Source organism: Lepidochelys kempii, chromosome 15 (assembly GCF_965140265.1).
Source record: "Lepidochelys kempii isolate rLepKem1 chromosome 15, rLepKem1.hap2, whole genome shotgun sequence".
NCBI lineage: Eukaryota > Metazoa > Chordata > Testudines > Cheloniidae > Lepidochelys > Lepidochelys kempii.
This window is the reverse complement of record NC_133270.1, coordinates 3,182,396-3,201,438: the sequence shown is the minus strand read 5'-3', so window position 1 is coordinate 3,201,438 and position 19,043 is coordinate 3,182,396. Positions and strand designations below refer to the sequence as shown.

The 19,043-nt window shown below is 52.6% G+C and overlaps 1 protein-coding gene across 1 annotated transcript in view; it reads right to left on the bottom strand.

The window, feature by feature from the left end:
- Positions 1 to 19,043, bottom strand: part of OSBP2 (oxysterol binding protein 2) — a 372,195-nt gene that overhangs the window by 56,783 nt on the left and 296,369 nt on the right. The window contains exons 4-7 of the mRNA XM_073313236.1: positions 12,609 to 12,807; positions 7,482 to 7,599; positions 5,298 to 5,364; positions 3,639 to 3,806 (exon numbers count right to left, since the gene is read on the bottom strand). Of these exons, the coding sequence (XP_073169337.1) occupies positions 3,639 to 3,806; positions 5,298 to 5,364; positions 7,482 to 7,599; positions 12,609 to 12,807 (552 nt within the window). The remainder of the gene's footprint in view (positions 1 to 3,638; positions 3,807 to 5,297; positions 5,365 to 7,481; positions 7,600 to 12,608; positions 12,808 to 19,043) is intronic.

Genomic DNA, 19,043 nt, shown 5'->3' with positions numbered 1-19,043 from the left:
CAATGAACATCTGCAGGCACCTGTTCAATTGCACAGAAAGATTTCAAATCTCTCAGGTCATATAGGGAGGAGATGGGGTCTGAAAAAATGCTCTATGGAATGGCAAAAAGAAAAGTCTCTAAGGTGCTACAAGTCCTTTTCTTTTTGCGAATACAGACTAACATGGCTGCTACTCTGAAACCTGTCTCTGTGGAATGGAAGATCTATTAAGCTCCTTACATCTGCCACTGGTGTGCAAATGGGGACTAGGGAACAAAAGAACCAGCCCGGGAAATATTTAGAAGTGCATATAAGACATTAAGAATTTCTCACATTCACTATCCTGGCGCTATTAACTTGGGAATGACAAAGGACTCTGACACTAATGCACAGCACCCAGATCAGTCCATTGCAACCTCCTACTGATTTGTACTGCACTAGAAGCAAATGCATCACAGATACTGGCTTTAAATTGCCCTTTACAATTGCAGCCTTTCCCAAGAGTTTATTGTTCTCAGAGTAAATATCTCAAATGAAGGTAACTGGGGCAGCCCTCCCCAGACTTCAAATGGGAGCTCAGTGCCTCGCAGAACTAGGTCTTTGTGCTGAGGATGCTGAGTGTATTGATGGAGGGGGAGGACAGGCAGCTGTGGTCACTGTTAGGTCCCATCGGTTTGTTTACAGCACAGGGGTTAATGTACAGTTTACTGGGGACAGCAACTTGGGGAAGCTGTGTGGATTAATTTGCCCTGTTGGGGCTTATTGTAATTAATTCCCACAGGCTGACAGATGACATTATTGGGGCAGGCAGAGCATATTGTTCTCACATTCCTGACTCTGCATTAGTAATTCCCGGGATGTTCTGATGGACAGGAAAGGTATAAATTGCTCCAAACTGCAGATGCAGCAGCTGCTGGTATTTTTACACCATTCCATTAGGTCTAGGCACATTCCTGTACACTTCAAACTTTCCCCTGAAATGGATATTGCAGAAGAGTCTAATGGGCTGCCCAGGACTGCGGTGTATCTGCTGGAGAACACTGTGGGAAAGGGATGGAGATCTACCACTTAGTGCCACACAGGCTGTTAGACCACATTCAGGCACAGCCCCCAGGAGGGATAACGGGTGTTTTCCCCAACAAAATGCACAAGCTGCCATAACAGGGCATTTGCCCTTCTGACCCTGGGGGGAGGAGTCAGTGAGTTCTGTAAGAGCCGGACTTTGGCTATATGGCTACCGTGCAAGCTCTCTCCTGACTGGAACAATGGTTCTCAGGTTAGTTCTGTCCTCTGACAGGCCACGATAACCTACATTCGCTGCTGGAACTCTCCAGCGGCCATGGGCATTTTCGCTCCTGAGCCTGGCAGTGCTTAATCTTCAAATGGAGACTGGTCAGACCGCACCATGACCGTGTCCCAGGAATGGTGCTTACAGGGCCGGCCAGCAGGAGATGCAGAATCAGCCACCCATACAAGGCAATTTTCCTTTGCAAAGTGCCTTTTCTGATGCAATTTGGGGATGGATTCCTGGGCAACACTAAGGGCAGGATTTTATCTGGGTCAGCACCAGTCCCCAAAGCCTAGTGTCTCCCATGGGCACTGCTCAGCAAGGTGTTTAAGAGCATCCCACAGGTCCCTTTGCCAGGGCCAAGCAAGAAGAACCGTGGTTCCTGCTGGGCCCTGGCACTGGGGAGTCCTCATCTGGAGTACTGTGTCCAGTTTTGGGCCCCACACTACAAGAAGGATATGGAAAAATTGGAAAGAGTCCAGTGGAGGGCAACAAAAATGATTAGGGGTCTGGAACACATGACTTATGAGGAGAGGCTGAGGGAACTGGGATTATTTAGTCTGCAGAAGAGAAGAATGAGGGGGGATTTGATAGCTGCTTTCAACTACCTGAGAGGGGGTTCCAAAGAAGATGGATCTAGACTGTTCAGTGGTAGCAGATGACAGAACAAGGAGTAATGGTCTCAAGTTGCAGTGGGGGAGGTTCAGGTTGGATATTAGGAAAAAGTTTCACTAGGAGGGTGGTGAAGCATTGGAATGCGTTACCTAGGGAGGTGGTGGAATCTCCAAAGCAGAACCACATCTAACGGGCTCGGGAATGTCCCTCAGCATGTCACGCACCCTAGGAGCTTTGCTCAGTGGTTCAGAGAGCTCTCTAAAGCATGAATTCCAGTGTCACCTACCTAGACCTAAGCAATTCTTCTCCCCCAACTGGGACAATTCACCGGCAATGCAGCTGCGGACTCCACAAAGAGGTTTCCTGGTTCAGAGTAGGAACTGGAAACTTTACTGTCAAGACAGGATTCTGCTTTCCTTTTCTACAGAGGAAAGCACTTTGAGAAGGGGACCTGAAAGCAGATGGCTGTAAACAATCCTCCGACAGGAGTAAGTAACTTCAGACCCAAACAGGGGGTACGTGACCCAAACAGGGGGATGCTGACACCATTGTCAGTGCTGAAAAACAACCCCATAGAGCACTGCCCATGGCCAGTGCCTCCCATCTGGGAAGAGATGAGTGCTCCATGTAGAGGTGGGAGGAGATCAAGCCAGGTCCATCATAGAATATCATGGTTGGAAGGAACCTCAGGAGGTCATCTAGTCCAACCCCCTGCTCAAAGCAGGACCAATCTCCAATTTTTGGTCCAGATCCCTAAATGGCCCCCTCAAGGATTGAACTCACAACCCTGGGGTTAGCAGGCCAGTGCTCAAACCACTGAGCTATCCTTCCCCCACATCACAGAAGGTTTTTCCATAGAGCATTTGGTGTCAGTGACAGCCTCCCTCCCCCGATGCTATGCTGTAGGGCAAACTCTGCTTTCACTACAGTCCCTCTGCTTTATCCTTCAGAAGGTGAGGAGCAAACCCATGAGTCCAGGCTGGTGCAGGGGATCCAGAAACCCAGTTTACAGGCAGAGTAGTCTCCTTCCCTGTCCCCCATCACCCACATGGGAAAATCCATTCAAACCAGCAAACCCACCAACAGGACGTAATCCCTCTGCTGCTCCTAACTCCTGCGCACGAGGCAGGCAGGGTCAGGGCAGATAGGATCAGACTGCACTGCACAGCTGACTTGCTTGAATCCTCTTAATAAGAGAGTCACAAGAGCCAACTGCCAGAAACAATTGGCAATGCAAATTCGCTCCGCTGAAGGGTCCCAAGCAGTGGCAGTTGCCCTGAGACAGGCTTGCTGGGGGGCAACTGTCATCTGAGCACTGGAAACACACAAGGAATCATTCTATTTCTTTTCCGATTAAAGTGTCTCACAATGCAAAAGTCAGACTCTGCTCAAGGCTCGTGTGCAGCTGCAGCTCTGCTGCTGTCAGCTACTTCCCAATGCCCAGGTCTCGGCAGCTTCCGTTACCTCCTTCTCTAACAGGAGGAGAGAAAACACAGCTCTCCCCCTTTCATGGAGCCTTAGCTGCTCAGTGGTGAACCCAGCCTGACCCAGAATGCTGGTGCCCCCAGCCCTACCTCTGCAGTTCAGCACTGCCTCCGATTTCCTTCTTTGGGGCCTGATCCTGGCAGACACCAAGTACCCCTCGCTCGTCACCTCCCAGGATCAGGCCCTTTCATAATGTCTGACCAAAATACTGACAGGAAGCAGCGTTCAGATCGGGTGTGGCGCAGGCGAGAGTGGGGAAGCACTCACGTACAGGCATAGGGATCTTGGACAGTTCTTTGCCAATGCAGTTTTTCATTATGCTCCAGAGGTTAAGGCTGTAGTTGGGTTTGTCTGGGATGCGCGTTCGTCTCCTCTTCTTCGGCAGGACGTCTTTGCCCGTTGATTCATTGTAGCCAGTTTTATTTGCGCTCTCAAAGACCTGGGGAAGCAGCAATCTTAGGGTCAAAGAGACAGATCAACCAACCGTAGGGTTGTCAGGCATCCGGTTTCCGACTGGAACGCCTGGTGGAAAAGGGACCCTGGCAGCTCTGGTCAGCACCGCTGACTGGGCCATGAAAAGTCCGGTCGGTGGCGCAGCGGAGCTAAGGCAGGCTCCCTGCCTGCCCTACCTCTGTGCGGCTCTCGGAAGTGGCAACATGTCCCTGCGGCCCCTGGGTGCAGGGTCAGCCAGGGAGGCTCCACGCACTGCCCCGACCCCAAGTGCCGGCTGGGCAATGCGTGGAGCCTCCCTGCTTAGGAGCCAGAGGACGTCGCCACTTCTGGGAGCCACCTCAGGTAAGCACCACCTGGAATCTGCACCGCACCCCAAACCACTTCCCCCAGCCCTGAGCCCCCTCCTGCACCCCAACTCCCTCCTGCACCCCAACTGCCTGCCCCAGCTTTGAGCCCCCTCTCACACCCCACCTCCCTCCCTGGGCCTGCACCCTGCACTCCCTCCCATGCCCCAACCCCTGGCCCCACCCCACAGCCTGCACCCCCAGCTGGAGCCCACACCCCAACCTCCTGCCCCATCCCAGAGCCACCTCCCGCACCCTAAACCCCTCATTTCTGGCCCTATACTGAAGCCTGCACTCCCAGCCGGAGCCCTCACCCCCCGCACACCTCAACCATCTGCCCCAGCCCAGGGAAATGAGCGAGTGGGGGGGGGGTGAGGAGAGTGAGCCACAGAGGGAGGAGCGGAGCCTCAGAGAAGGGACAGGGCAGGGGTGAGACCTCGGGGGCCAGGGTGTTCGGTTTTCTGCAATCAGAAAGTTGGCAACCCTAACCAACCATGGAAACCTGGCGGCTGGTGACAGTCAGCTCTTGAGGTATCACTCCTGGGATCTGGCCTCTCCCCATGCAGGGCATGGGCAGCTCAGACCCAGAACGTCCCCCAGCAGGCGGCTTTGCTTGTTCTCAGGAAAGGCCTGGCGGGCTGGGCAGAAATCTGCTCGACAACAGTACAGGTGCTGCTTAACATGTGCGTGTACTGGGCTGGCTTTCCGGGTCGCCAGGGCATTTCCTCACAAGAAAGGCTCAGGAGGACCACATGTAGGCAGATATGGCCGGGTAGCCGCACTCAGCCCCCTGGCGCCACCAACCTGGCCCCAGTGCAAAGCCACCGGTGGAGGGAGAAGACTCTTTGGGGCAGAGAGGTATCACCAGAACTACGGCTGATCCTGTGTGAAGTGCAGGGAGCGCTGGGGGGAGCTGATCCATCTTATTCTCCCCTCTGCTCCCACTTGTTTCCTGCTGAACGGACACACTTGGAATATTGTAACTGAGACTTCAGTTCCCATCTCCTCCGTTATGGCCCATTCTACTGCCCTGCGAGGGAATCGGACGGGGATTTTCCCCAAGTTGCCTTCGTCCCCTGGGGCCTGCCCCTTGTCATTACTTTCTGCCAGCACCATCTGCCCGATGCACTCACATTGTCCTCCAGGTTCCAGTCCTCAGGGTGCCCCTCGCTGGCCCCGCTCAGGTTACTGCCAGAACGCCTGCAGGGAAGACCGAGGCAGAGGGCATGGGTGCAAGCAGGCACAGAACAGAACAGGAATAGCTGCTCTGGCCATGCTGGGGCCTGATTTAACCCTCAGGATATTGCAAGGGGGCTGCAATAGGTGGAGCTCAGTATGCAAACATGCCGGAGGTTCTTATTTCTTTTCATTCTTGCTATGAAGCCAGCTGCTCCTGTGGGTCAGCGAGTGCACACCAAGGTGCATTGCTGGAAAGGATCTTTCTAAAACTCACTTCCAAGCCCTTAAAGATCCCGATTCCCAGATCTAGGATCTATGGTGCTTAATCTCATCACCAGGCCCTCTGAAACTGAAGCCAAACTGGTTTGCAAATCACACTTGGGCCCAGCTTTTCAACAGTCTGTCTCTTTAATGTAAATAGAGCTAGGTGGGAGACATTTCCTGGTGCCGGCAGGTCTCTCACTAAGAGAGATCACTGTGCCCTCCTCAAGCTCTGGCCCCCATCGCCATGGTTTGATTAGGTAGGAAGTGCAGTCTAGTGGTTAAAGCTCAGGTCTGGGGAGGCCAGGCAACCTAAGTTCTTGCTCCTGGCTCCATCATAGGTATGCCTGTGGCCCCCACCACCAAAGGCTCAGAGCCCTTCACAGTCTCTAATGGATTTAGCCTCACAGCCCTCCAGGCAGGGCTGGGCTTATCCCCACAGATGGATAGGAACTGAGGCCCAGAGAAGCTAAGTGACTTTCCCAAGCTCTCACAGGGGGCCTGTAGCAGAGCAGATAATTGATCCTGGGCCATCAGAGTGCCCTGGGCCAGCAGCAGCTCTGCTTCTGATTACCTTGGCTTGGGGGCCTGCTCTGCAAGGCTGCGGGGGTCCAGAATAGGGAGTGTTCCCCGGAAGAACTCACCGGGGCCAAAGCATTAGAATACAGGAGAAGCCATTTCCTCCCAGCCCTCCCTACAGAAGATGGAGGCCTCTGAAGGCAAGCTGGGCGCTGCAGTTCCTCCCGAGCAGGCTGGGAAAGTGGGAGGAGTCTGGGCTCCTGGATAAATAGGGCCTCCTCCCTGTTTGCAAACCAGACCCCAGTAGCTGTGAAAGGGGGGACAGGCTGGGCCCAGTCCCCGTGGCTCCTGAGAAGGAGGGAGAGGGCACAGTGCATCTCCCGCTTGTGACCCTGCATGGGAACCAGTCCCAAAGCAGGCCTTGCTTGTCCTCAGGGATTCCCTGTTCCCCTCCATCTCCTGCACTCATTGCTACCAAGGCAGTGGGTGTGCAGTGCTGCCCAGTGAGAATGGCAGCACGCGACACTTGCCACGCACTGGGTCCAATGACACAGGCCCAGCCTGGTGGGTGCTGCTGTGTGGAGCAGCTGTTTCCCCCAGAGCCCCAGGAGCCAGGGCAGCTGCTGACCTCTGTCCCCAGTGCTCTCTGGCCTGGGATCTCGGACTTCTGAAAACTCCCCCGTGCCATGGACTCCAGCCCAGATCCTCACAGGTAGACAGACTCCTAAGCTCCACTGAGCTCTCTGGAAGTTGGGAGCCTAGATGACTTGGAGGCTCTGGGCCTGTGTTACCGAGTTAGAAACTTGTCCTCACACTTGGTAAATCCCACATTCCTAATCAGGCCTCGGGGGGACAGACCAGGCCATTGGGTCTGAGATAGGGAGCCATTTACCTCTGTGGCTATTTCAAATCCAGCCCATGCTGTTCCCTCCTGATCACGGCTCTTTGCCTCATGCACAGCGGGTTGGCGGGTCTCCATCCAGTTTCTAGTGGGCAGAGTCCACACTGCAAAAACATTGCCAGTGGCCCTGACCAGCCCTGGTGGAGAGGAGAGAGCCAGCCAGAGGCTGTCCCTCCAGTCCAGGAAGAAGGGGCCTGGTGGCTCTGTCTGAGGGCACTCTGCCCTGCCAGGGGGAGAGGGCTCCACACTCTAGGCCACTGGCCAGCACTGATGTTTGAAACCTCTTGCTGCCTGCCCACACAGCTGACCCACCTGAAGGGGTGGGTGTGATTAATGCAAACCAAGAGGATGCTGCCTCTACGTTATTCGTGAGAAGCCAGCCTAAGTGCCTCCTCCCCACTCTTCCTATTCGTGCGGTGGGCTCTGGGCCTGCACCACACTGTGGGTAGCTTCATACCTGTGATGTTTGGGGTCTGCAGCTACTGTGATAAAAGCTGGTGCATCCTCCATGGCATCAAAATACTCTGTCTCCTCATCTTCATCACTGGCTTCCCCTTTGGCAGGCGGCACACTCCCTGTGGGCACAAAGAACAACCTGGTCAGCGCCGCATCTTCCCCTGACTGCTCACACAGAGCATTAACATCTGCTCCCAGACCAGAGCCCCAGTGGATCCCCACAGACCTTCGCTCTTCCCCCCTGCCCCATGGTGCTGTCTGTCTGTCCCCTTCCCTCTCCTCTCTCACGCCCAGCGTTATGCTGGCTGAAGGGTGCTGGTGGAGCTGGGTAGCCAAGTTCCCCCTAAGCTGCGTGACTGCGCAGCTGCCTATTAAGTGCCACACAGGCACTCAGGGCTGCAGCGGGGAGAGATGCCTCTCCCCAAGCCCCAGACCTGCTGCCTCTCCCTGCCGGCCCAGCCCCAGCCCAGCCCTGGACCTGCCGCGGCTGGGGAACAGCCGCCCCTCCTCTGGCCTGGCCCGGCCCTGGGCCTGCTGCGGCTGGGGAGACACCTCTTCCCCCAGCCCAGCTGCAGTAGTGAGAGAGCTAGGGGGGGGTCCGCTCTCCCCACCGTAGCCCCACTGCACGTCAAACCCCTCATCCCCAGCCCCAACCCAGAGCTGGCACCCCCAGCTAGAGCCCTCACCCCCCTGCACCCCAACCCTCTGCCCCAGCCCTGAGCCCCCTCCCACACTCTGAACCCCTCGGCCCCACCCCCACCACATGAATGTTGTTATGTGCACCCATAGGAAGGTCACGTGTCACACAACACCTCCCTATTGCTGCACATAACAAAATTAATTCCGCACGTGGGTGGGAAAAATGAGGGGGACACTGCTGGGCAGACTTTGCTCTTGCCCAATCAGGGCACAAAACGCTTTGGTACCACGGTGATGAGTGCCTCACAGATGCCATCAATGCCTGGATTCAGCTGGAAGTTTACCATGTGACCGGTGTGTCCCATCAAATATGGTTCAAATTTCAAAACAGACACGTTCAACTGGCAATCTAGTCAATCTCAAACAACGAGTTTAATGGCGTTTTTGGGGCTGTCCCCAAGGCCCCTGCTATTTGCCGGGCGGGAGGGATTTATAACAACGTTTGCTTATGTTTAAAAAAATGTTCTTCCCTGAGAGATCTGAACCAATAACAGGGAACATGCCTGCCCAGAGACACAGGGGCTAGAACTAGGGGTGCTGCAGCACCCCCTGGCTTCAAGTGGTTTCCATCATATAAAGAGTTTGCAGTTTGGGCCAATGGCTCTCAGCCCTGCCCAGGGACTCCAAACCCTGCTGCTGTTTGTTCCCTCAAGAGCTATGATCTGACCCTTCCTCCATTCAGACACCAGCACCCCATCATCCCCCACACTGACCATTAACACTCCTCTGGGCGGGCGCTCTGATGGCACACCCTCCAGTCGATACAAGACACAGCTACTAAGAGTCACATCCTAGCTGACTAGCTGAGCACCTCACCAGCATCAAGATCGAGCTTCTTGGGATCAGTGTAACTCTGCCTCTCCCTCTGCTCTGCCACTGAGGCAGGCCTTGGATGCCATTTGGCACCTTCTCCAACACACTTCTCCACGCCGCCCTTCCTGATGCATGGAACCCCCTCCAGGAGCTGAGCCATAAGGCTACAATCCTCTCATCCTTCCAATCCTTCCTCAGGCCCACCTCCTACAAGAAATCAGCCAACAAAGACGGCTGGGCCTGGGGCATTTGGGGAGAGCTGATCGAAACAACCACCTCCAATGATTTGGAACTGTGAAATTGCGGAATGACTCCCGTGGTGTCCACATGCTACAGTGGCCTTTACCCAGCCTCCCTCCTCGCTTTGCTCCCACGGTGGAACACGGGCACTTGCTCCCCCTTGTTTCAGACCTTGTCAGGTCTTTGGGGGAAGGGACATGGTTTTCCTGTGTCTTTGTATGGCACCAAGCAGCGCCGATTCTACTGGGGGCCGCTGGTTGCTATTGCGTTACAAATCAGAGACCCGGCAGGCAATTTTCAGCTCAATGGTTCAAGTCTGACAAAGTTAGGAGCAACTGAAAAATGGAACAAAGACAGAAGCAACTGGGACTCCAGGCATCACAACCAGCTGGGCCTGCTGCCTATTGGGGCGAAATGACGACACACGACGTGCTGCCGAATGCACCATGTAAACAGGCTCTGGGCAAGTCTACACGACAGCTGCCATTACAGCGGCGCAGCTACGATGCCATAGCGTGGGCACTTCCTGCATCAACAGGAGGGGTTATTCCGTTCCTGTAGCTAATCCATCCCTCCGAGAGGCAGGAGGTAGGTCAAGGGAAGAATCTGCAATGAAGACCCAGACACTGTGCTGTCCATGCACTTTCTCCAGCCAGCAAGCTGCATTTTGCTCTCCCATCCCCCAAAGGAAATCTGTTCTCTTCTCTTTGCTTGGTCCTGGCTCACTGGGATCCATACGGAAGGGATGTGCTGTGACATTTTCCCTGGCAGTGCTAATCAGCAGGACACACTGCGCATCTTCAGAAGCCTAAAGAGGGGACTGGGGGTAAATGTCTATGCCATGTGGGTGTTTTAGCGGGGGAAAAAAGGGCCCACAAGGGGCTGCTCCCCAGCACACCCTGCTACAAGCTGCCTCCCAGCACTGTGTGCTAGCTAATGGCCCCAGAGAGGGGCAATGTGGGTGGGGCATGGACCAGCTCCTAGCCCTGCCTCCTTCCAGCCATGATGGCTATGCTGGTTACCCAGGTGTAGCAGGGGATGTTTCTCCCAGTGTCGGGGGCAGTAAGCCTTCAAAACACATCATACTGCCATCCAGCTCTGCTAGGGTGGCACACCTCCTCTCCACCCTCCATGCAGTGCAGCCAGAAGGGACCACTGTGATCATCTGACCTCTATCGCACAGCCCAGAGACCTGCCCCATAAGAGTTCCTAGGGCAGAGCTTTTAGAAAAATATCCACTCCTGATTTAAAAATTGCCAGTGATGGAGAATCACCACACCCCTGGGTAAATTGTTCCAATGGTTAATCACCCTCAGTCTTAAAAACATACTTCTCATTTCCGGTCTGAATTTGTCTAGCTTCAGCTTCCAGACCTTGACTCTTGTTAGACCTTTCTCTGCTGGGCTGAAGAGCCCGTTATCCAATATTTGTTCCCCATACAAGTATTTATAGACTGTAATGAAATCACCCCTTAACCTTCTCTCTGTTAACCAAAACACCTCAAGCTCCTTGAGTCTATCACTCTAAGGCAGGTCTTCTGATCCTTTAATCATTCTCATGGATCTTCTCTGAACCGTCTCCAATTTATCAACATCCTCCTTGAATTACGTGCCCCAGAACTGACCACAGTTTATTCCAGCAAAAATGACACCAGTGCCAAATATGGAAGTGCTACGACCTCTCTACTCCAACTCAAAATCCCCCTGTTTATGCACCCAAGGATTACATTAGCCCTTTTGGCCACAACACCACTCCGGGAAATAGATTGGTGTGTCCCCCTTCAGCACCTGATGGGGCTGTACACAGCATGGGGCTTCTGCTAAGCCCAGGCTACGTCTTCTCTTCCCATCTGAGAAATAGCCCTGCTCTGCAAATGCAGCTTAGTTTGTGCCGCACTCGAGGCCTCTGCTGATATGAAACACCTGCTCCTAGGTGCTTTTCACTGTCCTTTGGCAGGCAGGTATCTCCAGTTAGCAGCCAGACATCAGAAAGTCTTGGAGGAGGAGGATAATGTCTCAGACTGGCCCAGTGTGGGACAGAACCATTCTTGGGCTCTATTCCTGACTCTAGGAGAAACGTACTCTTGTGCTGGAGCAGGGGACCCACAGGTCAAGGCTCCTGCATTCAATTTCCTGATGGGGAAGGAGTATGATCTAGTGGTCAGAGCAGGGGCCTGGCAAGCTGGGCTCTTAGGTTAAATCCCTAGGTCTTGGAGGCAGCGTGGTTAGAGTAAGGGACTGGGAGTCAGGATGTCTGGATTCAGATCCAGACTCTTGAAGGGAGTGTGATCTAGTCATCACAGCATGGGGGAAAACAGAATCCCTGAGATTGATTCCCTACTGTACCACTGCCTTGCTCTGTGACACTCAGCAGGTGATTTCGCCTCTTTGCCTCAGCTCCCTCCCCCTCCAGAAATGGGAACAATAAACCATTCCCAGGGATGTCAAATGCTTTGAGCCACTTGGGCCAAAGGCCCTAGAGGAGCGAATATACTTATGCCCCATGTTCCTTGCTGGCAGGAGGCCACCTGTTACATTGCATCACAAACCCATGTTGTGATGACACTGCCCTGTGGGGAGAGCCCCACAGCTACGGAGCATCACAGTGAGAGGCTCCTTTACGCTGGAGGGCTCTGGTGGGGTTGAATGTTACGTATTTATCTGAGTGGATCCATTCCCCTGACCCCAACGTGGCACAAGGGAACTGCCCCAGCCTGGCATTAGACACTGCCAAGGAATGAGCTGCTACTGGTCAGTTAAGGCTCCATTTGTGGGGTACAATGAAACCAAACCCTGCTGCTGCTGGTGAATCCAGACACCCTTCTAGCTGCCTGGGGATGACAATTTGGCACCAGCATCACCTGCAATTCGGTTTTATTCTCCAGCAATGATTGCAACCAGCAAACGAAACCCAGATGAGACCCCAGCCACGGGAGGTGGGCAAAGGGCTCCAGTGCTCTCATGCGCAGTAGAGGCAACGGCGGGAAGAGCGGGATTCCCCTGGGGAGACCCGCTCCTAGGGAGGCAGCTGTATTACTGCCTTGTCACAGGCCACGCCTGTCCCATACCTCGCAACGAGCTTTCACCTGAGAAAAAATCCATGGGCATGATGGGCTGCCCTGCCCATCCTTCCCGTCTCTGCTGGTGCCCTACCAGTGGCTGACTGGGAACGAGCGAGAGGGCAATCCCTCCTGCCCCATCTCCCGCCCCGCCCCCATACTGCTGGGCTCTGTCAGTGACTCCCCGGAGCCATTGTGAGATCTCAGCAGCAGAGCTCACATTGTGACATCCCAGCAGCAGAGGTCTTGGGCTGGCGGGCGGGACCCAGGCCATTGGCGTCCCAGCCCTCTGGGCCCCCGGGGAAGGAGGCCGCTCACCCTTGGAAGTGCTGCTGACTGCTGTGGCGCTCGAGGACAGGCCGGGGGCTCCCCGGCAGGCCCGTTCCAAGCTGTTGTGCTGTTTGGCTAACTGCTCAATGGTCTCCTCCAGGCAGATCCTTTGCTCCCGCTCATACTGTAGAGCCCGCTGCCATTTCCGACTGTGGCTCTCGGCTAACTCCAGGAAGTCGCGGCAAGCCTGGGGGAAGCAAGAAACACACAGGTCAGGCTCCCTCGGGGACAGGCCCCAGTCGCGAGCAAACAGCACTGCCCACAGCAGCTCAGGGTCTCTGTCAAAGGAGCCAAGAGAAGGGGCTTTTCATTCTGGAGCTCTGTGCTCCTCCCACATCTCAGGGAGCCCTTCACCAGGAGCAGCACTCCAGCCTTTCTTTCCCCTTCAGATCTTCAGCCCCCCCAGCCTTGCCCTCCCCATGCAATCGGGGCTGGGGGACTTTTCGGTTTGCTGGCAGTTCCAAAAAAATGAAAATAAAACATTTGGTTTGGGTCAAACTGAATTTGAAAAATTTCTGCAACTCAAAACAGTCTGTTTGGGATCAAACAAAGCATGTTGTTCAACTGGAAATACAGTATTTTCCAAGGGCTAGATTCATAAAATAGCCAAAGGTGGGGTTTCCCTTTTAGCCCACTGGCTGGCATGCTCACTTAAGACAATCCTAGCTGGAGAGTCTGCAGGACAGGGATTTGAACCCAGGTCTCCACCATCCTGACCTGAACCATTAGCCTGGGGTCAGGCCTCTCTGTCTCTCCTGTCCCACTTAATATACAGTACTTGAACAGTCATTGGGCCAGAGGATAAAATGGGGAGACAATGACACTGCAGCTTGGAGGTTAGGCTCCTCACCAGGGGGGTGACAGCATCAAGATCAAGTCTCTGCACTATTGAGTATTTCATTATTTATACAAAATAGAAGAGCTTCAGCAGGCGACCCTGAGGGCACCCCACCCCAGAACAGCTAAAAGACTGGTGGGGAGCGCATGTCCCTGGCAGAGGAGAAGGTTCAAATCCTGCTCCTGAGTGGGGATTCATACTTGGGTTTCCCACATCCCAGGGGAGTGCCCTGACCACACAGCTAAAAGCGAGCTTTGAGCTAGATGTCATTACTATCAGGTGGGGGCACATATGGTTGAAAAAGACTCTACTCAAAGAGTGGGTATCAGTGGTTCCCTGTCAAACAGGCAGGGCGTATCTAGCAGGGTTGCACAGGAGTCAGGCCTGGGTCTGATACTATTCAATACTGTTGTTTGACTTGGATAATGGAATGGAGAGCAACCTTATAACATTTGGAGAGGACATCAGACTAGGACAGGTTGCCAGCACTTTGGAGGACAGGATTAGAATTCAATTGACCTTGACAAATTGGAGAATTGGTCTGAAATCAACAAGAGGAAATTCAGTAAAGACAAGTGCAAAGTGCTTCACTTAGCAAGGAAAACTAAAATGCATGACAACGAAAAGGGGAATAACTGGCTAGGTGGCAGTACTTCTGAAAAGGATCTGGGGGGTTAGAGTGGATCACAAATTCAATATGAGTTAATGTGATGCAGTTGCAAAAATGACTAATATCATTCTAGGCTGCATTAACAGGAATGTCGTATGTAAGACACAGGAGGTAATTGTCTTGCTCTACTCAGCACTGGTAAGGCCTCAGCTGTGTCCAATTCTAGAAACCACACTTTAGGAAAGATGTGGACAAATTAGAGAGAGTCTAGAGGAGAGCAACTAAAATGATAAAAGGTTTAGAAAACCTGACCTACGAGGAAAAGTTAACACTGGGCATATTTACTCTTGAGAGCAGAAGACTGAGGGGGACCCGATAACAGCCTTCAGATATGGCAAGGGTTATTCTAAAGAAGACAGTGATCAGTTTTTCTCCATGTTCACTGAACGTAGCACAAGAAGTAATGGGCTTAATCTGCAGCATGGGAGATTTAGGTTAGATATTAGGAAAGTCTTTCTAATGATAAGGGTATAGAATCATAGAAAATTAGGATTGGAAGAGACCTCAGGAAGTCATCTAGTCCAACCCCCTGCTCAAAGCAGGACCAACCCCAACTAAATCAACCCAGCCAGGGCTTTGTCAAGCCTGACCTTAAAAACCTCTAAGGAAGGAGATTCCACCACCTCCCTAGGTAACCCATTCCAGGGCTTCACCACCCTCTTAGTGAAATAGTGTTTCCTAATATTCAACCTAGACCTCCCCCACTGCAATTTGAGACCGTTACTCCTCATTCTGTCATCTGCCACCACTGAGAACAGCCAAGCTCCATCCTCTTTGGAACCCCCTTCAGGTAGTTGAAGGCTGCTATCAAATCCCCCCTCATTCTTCTCTTCTGCAGGCTAAATAAGCCCAGTTCCCGCAGCCTCATTCCTTAAGCTCTGGAATGGGCTTCTAAGGGATGGTGTGGAATCTCTGTCACTGGAGCTTTTTGAGGACAGGTTGGACAGACTCCTGTCAGGGATGGTGTAGGTTGAGCTGGTCTGGCCTGAGGAAGGGGGCTGCGCTTGCTGACTTCTCAAGGTCCCATCCAACCTGACATTTCTATGATTCTATGTTATAAGGGGGCAACACCATCCTACCTGCTCTGTAAACAAAACAATTTGGTGAATTCATGTCACCCAAAGCTGCATTTTTGGGCAGATAACCTAGTTGTCGAAAAATTTTGCCCAGCTAGGCGTACAGTACAGGTCACACAGCCGTGGTGTGAGAAACTGGCTTGGAATCTGTAGTCATGGCTCATTGCCCTGAGCATCCAAACATGGATATACTGAGCGCTAAGAGGCTTCAGGCCTCCTTGGGTTGCGGGGGGGAAGGGGGGGCAGTCAGGGAGTTTTACCGCTAGCAGTGCCAACTGCACTGCAAGTTTCACACACATTCAGCTCTGCTGATGCAGCTCAGTTTTCACTTGCAGGTCCCTCGTCATTTCAGTTATGGGATGCTGCCCCCCACCCCAGCTCTGCCACTGCCCCTCAACCCTGACCTGCCACCTCCCCACTCCCCTGGACATTTCAGTCCTGGCACCCCTGGTCAATATTTGCACAGCATTTTAAAAACATGAAGTGCTAGACGCAGTGTAACCTTGTGTGACAAAGGTCCTCCTCTGCCTTGGTGGGTCCTGTGCTTATTGGCGGATTTGCTCACCTCAGAGATTCACGGCAGCCCTCAGTTTGGCCACTTTTGCTAGAGGCTCAAACCTGCCGTCCATCCAGCTAACCTTATCACTGGCCAGCATGGGGGAAACAGAACAATCCCCACAGTCTCTGTGTCCCACCTAGTGGGTCAGGGACAGGCCAGATCCCTTTCCAAATTAGGCCTTCCCTTCTGGTGTTTCTCACAGATCAGGTTAACTCCCCCTGTGTCTGACCAGGAGTTGGGGAGAACCCAGGCCCACCCTCTACACCGGTTTCCAGCCCAGGGCCCAGTGGATAGCAGCTGTCTACAATGTTCCCTGTATCAGCTGCATGACAGCTACAACTCCCTGGGCTACTTCTCCAAGGTCTTCCCCCAGCACCTTCTTTATCCTCACTGCAGGATCTTCCTCCTGAAGCCTGATCACACTTGAACTCTTCAGTCCTCCAGCAGCATACCTTCTCACTCCTTACACACTCCCCTACTAACTGATGGGAGGTCCTTTTTAAACCAGGTGTCCAGATTAGTCTGCCTGCCATAATTTATTCTAGAAAGTTCTTAATTGACTCCTGGTGTCTTGATTAGCTTGCCTGTCTTAATTGGTTCTGGCAGGTTCCTGATTGCTCTAGGGCAGTCCCTGCTCTGGTCACTCAGGGAACAGAAAACTGTTTATCCAGTGGCCAGTATATTTGCCTTCGACCAGACTCCTGTACCCCTGGATCCCAATAGGACCAGACTCCTGTACCCCACTGGTCTGGGTCTGTCACACTTGATTATCCAAACCAAGATCACATCCCATAGCTTTTAATTACTCAGTACATTCCTAGGGTTCCAAAACCCCTTCGCTCTCACAACTGATGCCATGTCCTCCCAGGGGCGCTGTTCTGGATTATCATTGTCATTCCAGTTCAGCAGCCCTGCTGCTCTGCCAATTCAAGGATTGAGTCTTAACTGCAGCCCCCAGAACTATTTCATTCTTGGTTGTGCCCCCCCGGTTCTGTCAATGCACCTCAGTCACAGCCCCCCTGCTATTCCAGTCCTGGGCTTGCCCCCTGCTACCATAGGCCAGGCCTATTCCATCCAAACAGTGCACAGGTTTTGTGATGGGGACAAATATCCCTTGGGAACGAGGATGAGAAGGGAAAGAAGAGCCAACGGAAGAGACAGGCACTGCATTTCTTGCTGACTAATAAGGAAGAAGGACAGCCGTCTTCCTCCATCTTTGCTGAAGCAGAGTCCAGCCAGAATTACAATCCCCTGGCTGCTAATTAGACACAGTATGGTTTGAAAGCATAACAGTTCTTCCCCCGGGGTAGAGAGAGGACAGGTTATGCTGACAGGCAAGCAGCTACTTAGTCTCCCACATGGAGTGGTCTGCAAAACCTCTAAGGCTATGAATCGTAGAATCATAGAATATCAGGGCTGGAAGGAGGTCATCTAGTCCAACCCCCTGCTCAAAGCAGGACCAATCCCCAACTAAATCAGCCTAATTCGACATAAATTGTGTCACTCAGGGGTGTGAATCAGCCACTCCCCTGAGTGACATAACTTATGCCGACTTAAGCGCTGGTGTGGACAGCGCTATGTTGGCGGGAAGCTACCACCACTCCAGGAGAATGGAGTAATTAAGCTGAGGAGAGAGCTCTCTCCCGTTGGCTTAGAACACAGAGAGCTTTCAGCAGTCCACCCACATCACTGCGGCTGAGCTGCTGTACGCTCTCCTGTATAGCCAGAGCCTCGGAGCACTTGGAGCCTGTCTACACTAGCGCTTGAAAGCGCTCTGACTTGCTTTTGTAAGCGTAGCCAAGCCCTGAAGCTCCAAGGTGAGGAGTGTGGCCCACAGTGAGGGAAGGTAGCAGGTTAACAGAAGCCTCCAGGACAGTCAGTTTGACACTTACTTTCACCAGCATCAGAGTCACAAGGTAGGTAAGGTAATATCAAGAGAAGCAGGTCTGATAAAGGATATTACCTCACCCACCTTGTCTATCCTGGGCCCAGCATGGCTACAGCAGACTGCATCCAGCATCAGAGTCACACAGACAGAGCCAAGGAATGGCCAATATATCCCTGCAACTCCCCAGAGGCTGCAACCAACGGGCGAGCTAGCTTTGTTTCCTTTACAACTTTACAAGAATGTGCTGGAATCTTAGTCCTATGCAGACAACGGGATTATTTCCAAATTCAGATGACCCACTCTGGCAGAGGGACACCACCAATAAAAAATAAAGTACACTTTTCTCTGAAAATGCATTAACTTCTGTCATAAGTAACAGCTAAGATCACCACAAATGAAAGAGGAGGGAACATGCAGCTCTCTCTTTTCAGTTTGTTCACATGTGCATTTGACAGTACTTTGCGCCTAGTCAGTTTCACCATTAGCCTTGGGACTACTCCCATGCTGGAAGCTAAACCTGCCTGTGTGTGCCGGATTGCGGTCTGAGTCAATTCACCGTTATTGTGGGGTCTCACACAGCTGCGCAGAAGAGAAAAGTGATCTAAAAACTAGGGAAATGTTATTGTAAGTGCCCAAAAATTGGTAGGGGGACTCAGGGTCATGCTAGCACTTGCAACAACCTTTAATTCATCTTTGAGAGTGCCGAGATGTCTAGCTGGCAGTGAGAGATACCATTAAGCTACTTTCAGAGTAGCAGCCGTGTTAGTCTCTATTCGCAAAAAGAAAAGGAGGACTTGTGGCACCTTAGAGACTAACCAAATTATTTGAGCATAAGCTTTCATGAGCTACAGCTCACTTCATTGGATGCACACTGTGGAAAATACAGAAGATGTTTTTATATACACAAACCATGAAAAAATGGGTGTTTATAACTACAAAAGGTTTTCTCTCCCCCTACCCTACTCTCCTGTTGGTAATAGCTTATCTAAAGTGATCACTTTAGATAAGAGTGAGGGGCGGGGGAGAAAACCTGGATTTGTGCTGGAAATGGCCCACCTTGATTATCATACACATTGTAAGGAGAGGAATTATGACGTGATTGGAATAACAGAGACTTGGTGGGATAACTCACATGACTGGAGTACTGTCATGGATGGTTATAAACTGTTCAGGAAGGACAGGCAGGGCAGAAAAGGTGGGGGAGTAGCACTGTATGTAAGGGAGCAGTATGACTGCTCAGAGCTCCGGTACGAAACTGCAGAAAAACCTGAGTGTCTCTGGATTAAGTTTAGAAGTGTGAGCAACAGGAGTGATGTAGTGGTGGGAGTCTGCTATAGACCACCGGACCAGGTGGATGAGGCTTTCTTCCGGCAGCTCGCAGAAGCTACTAGA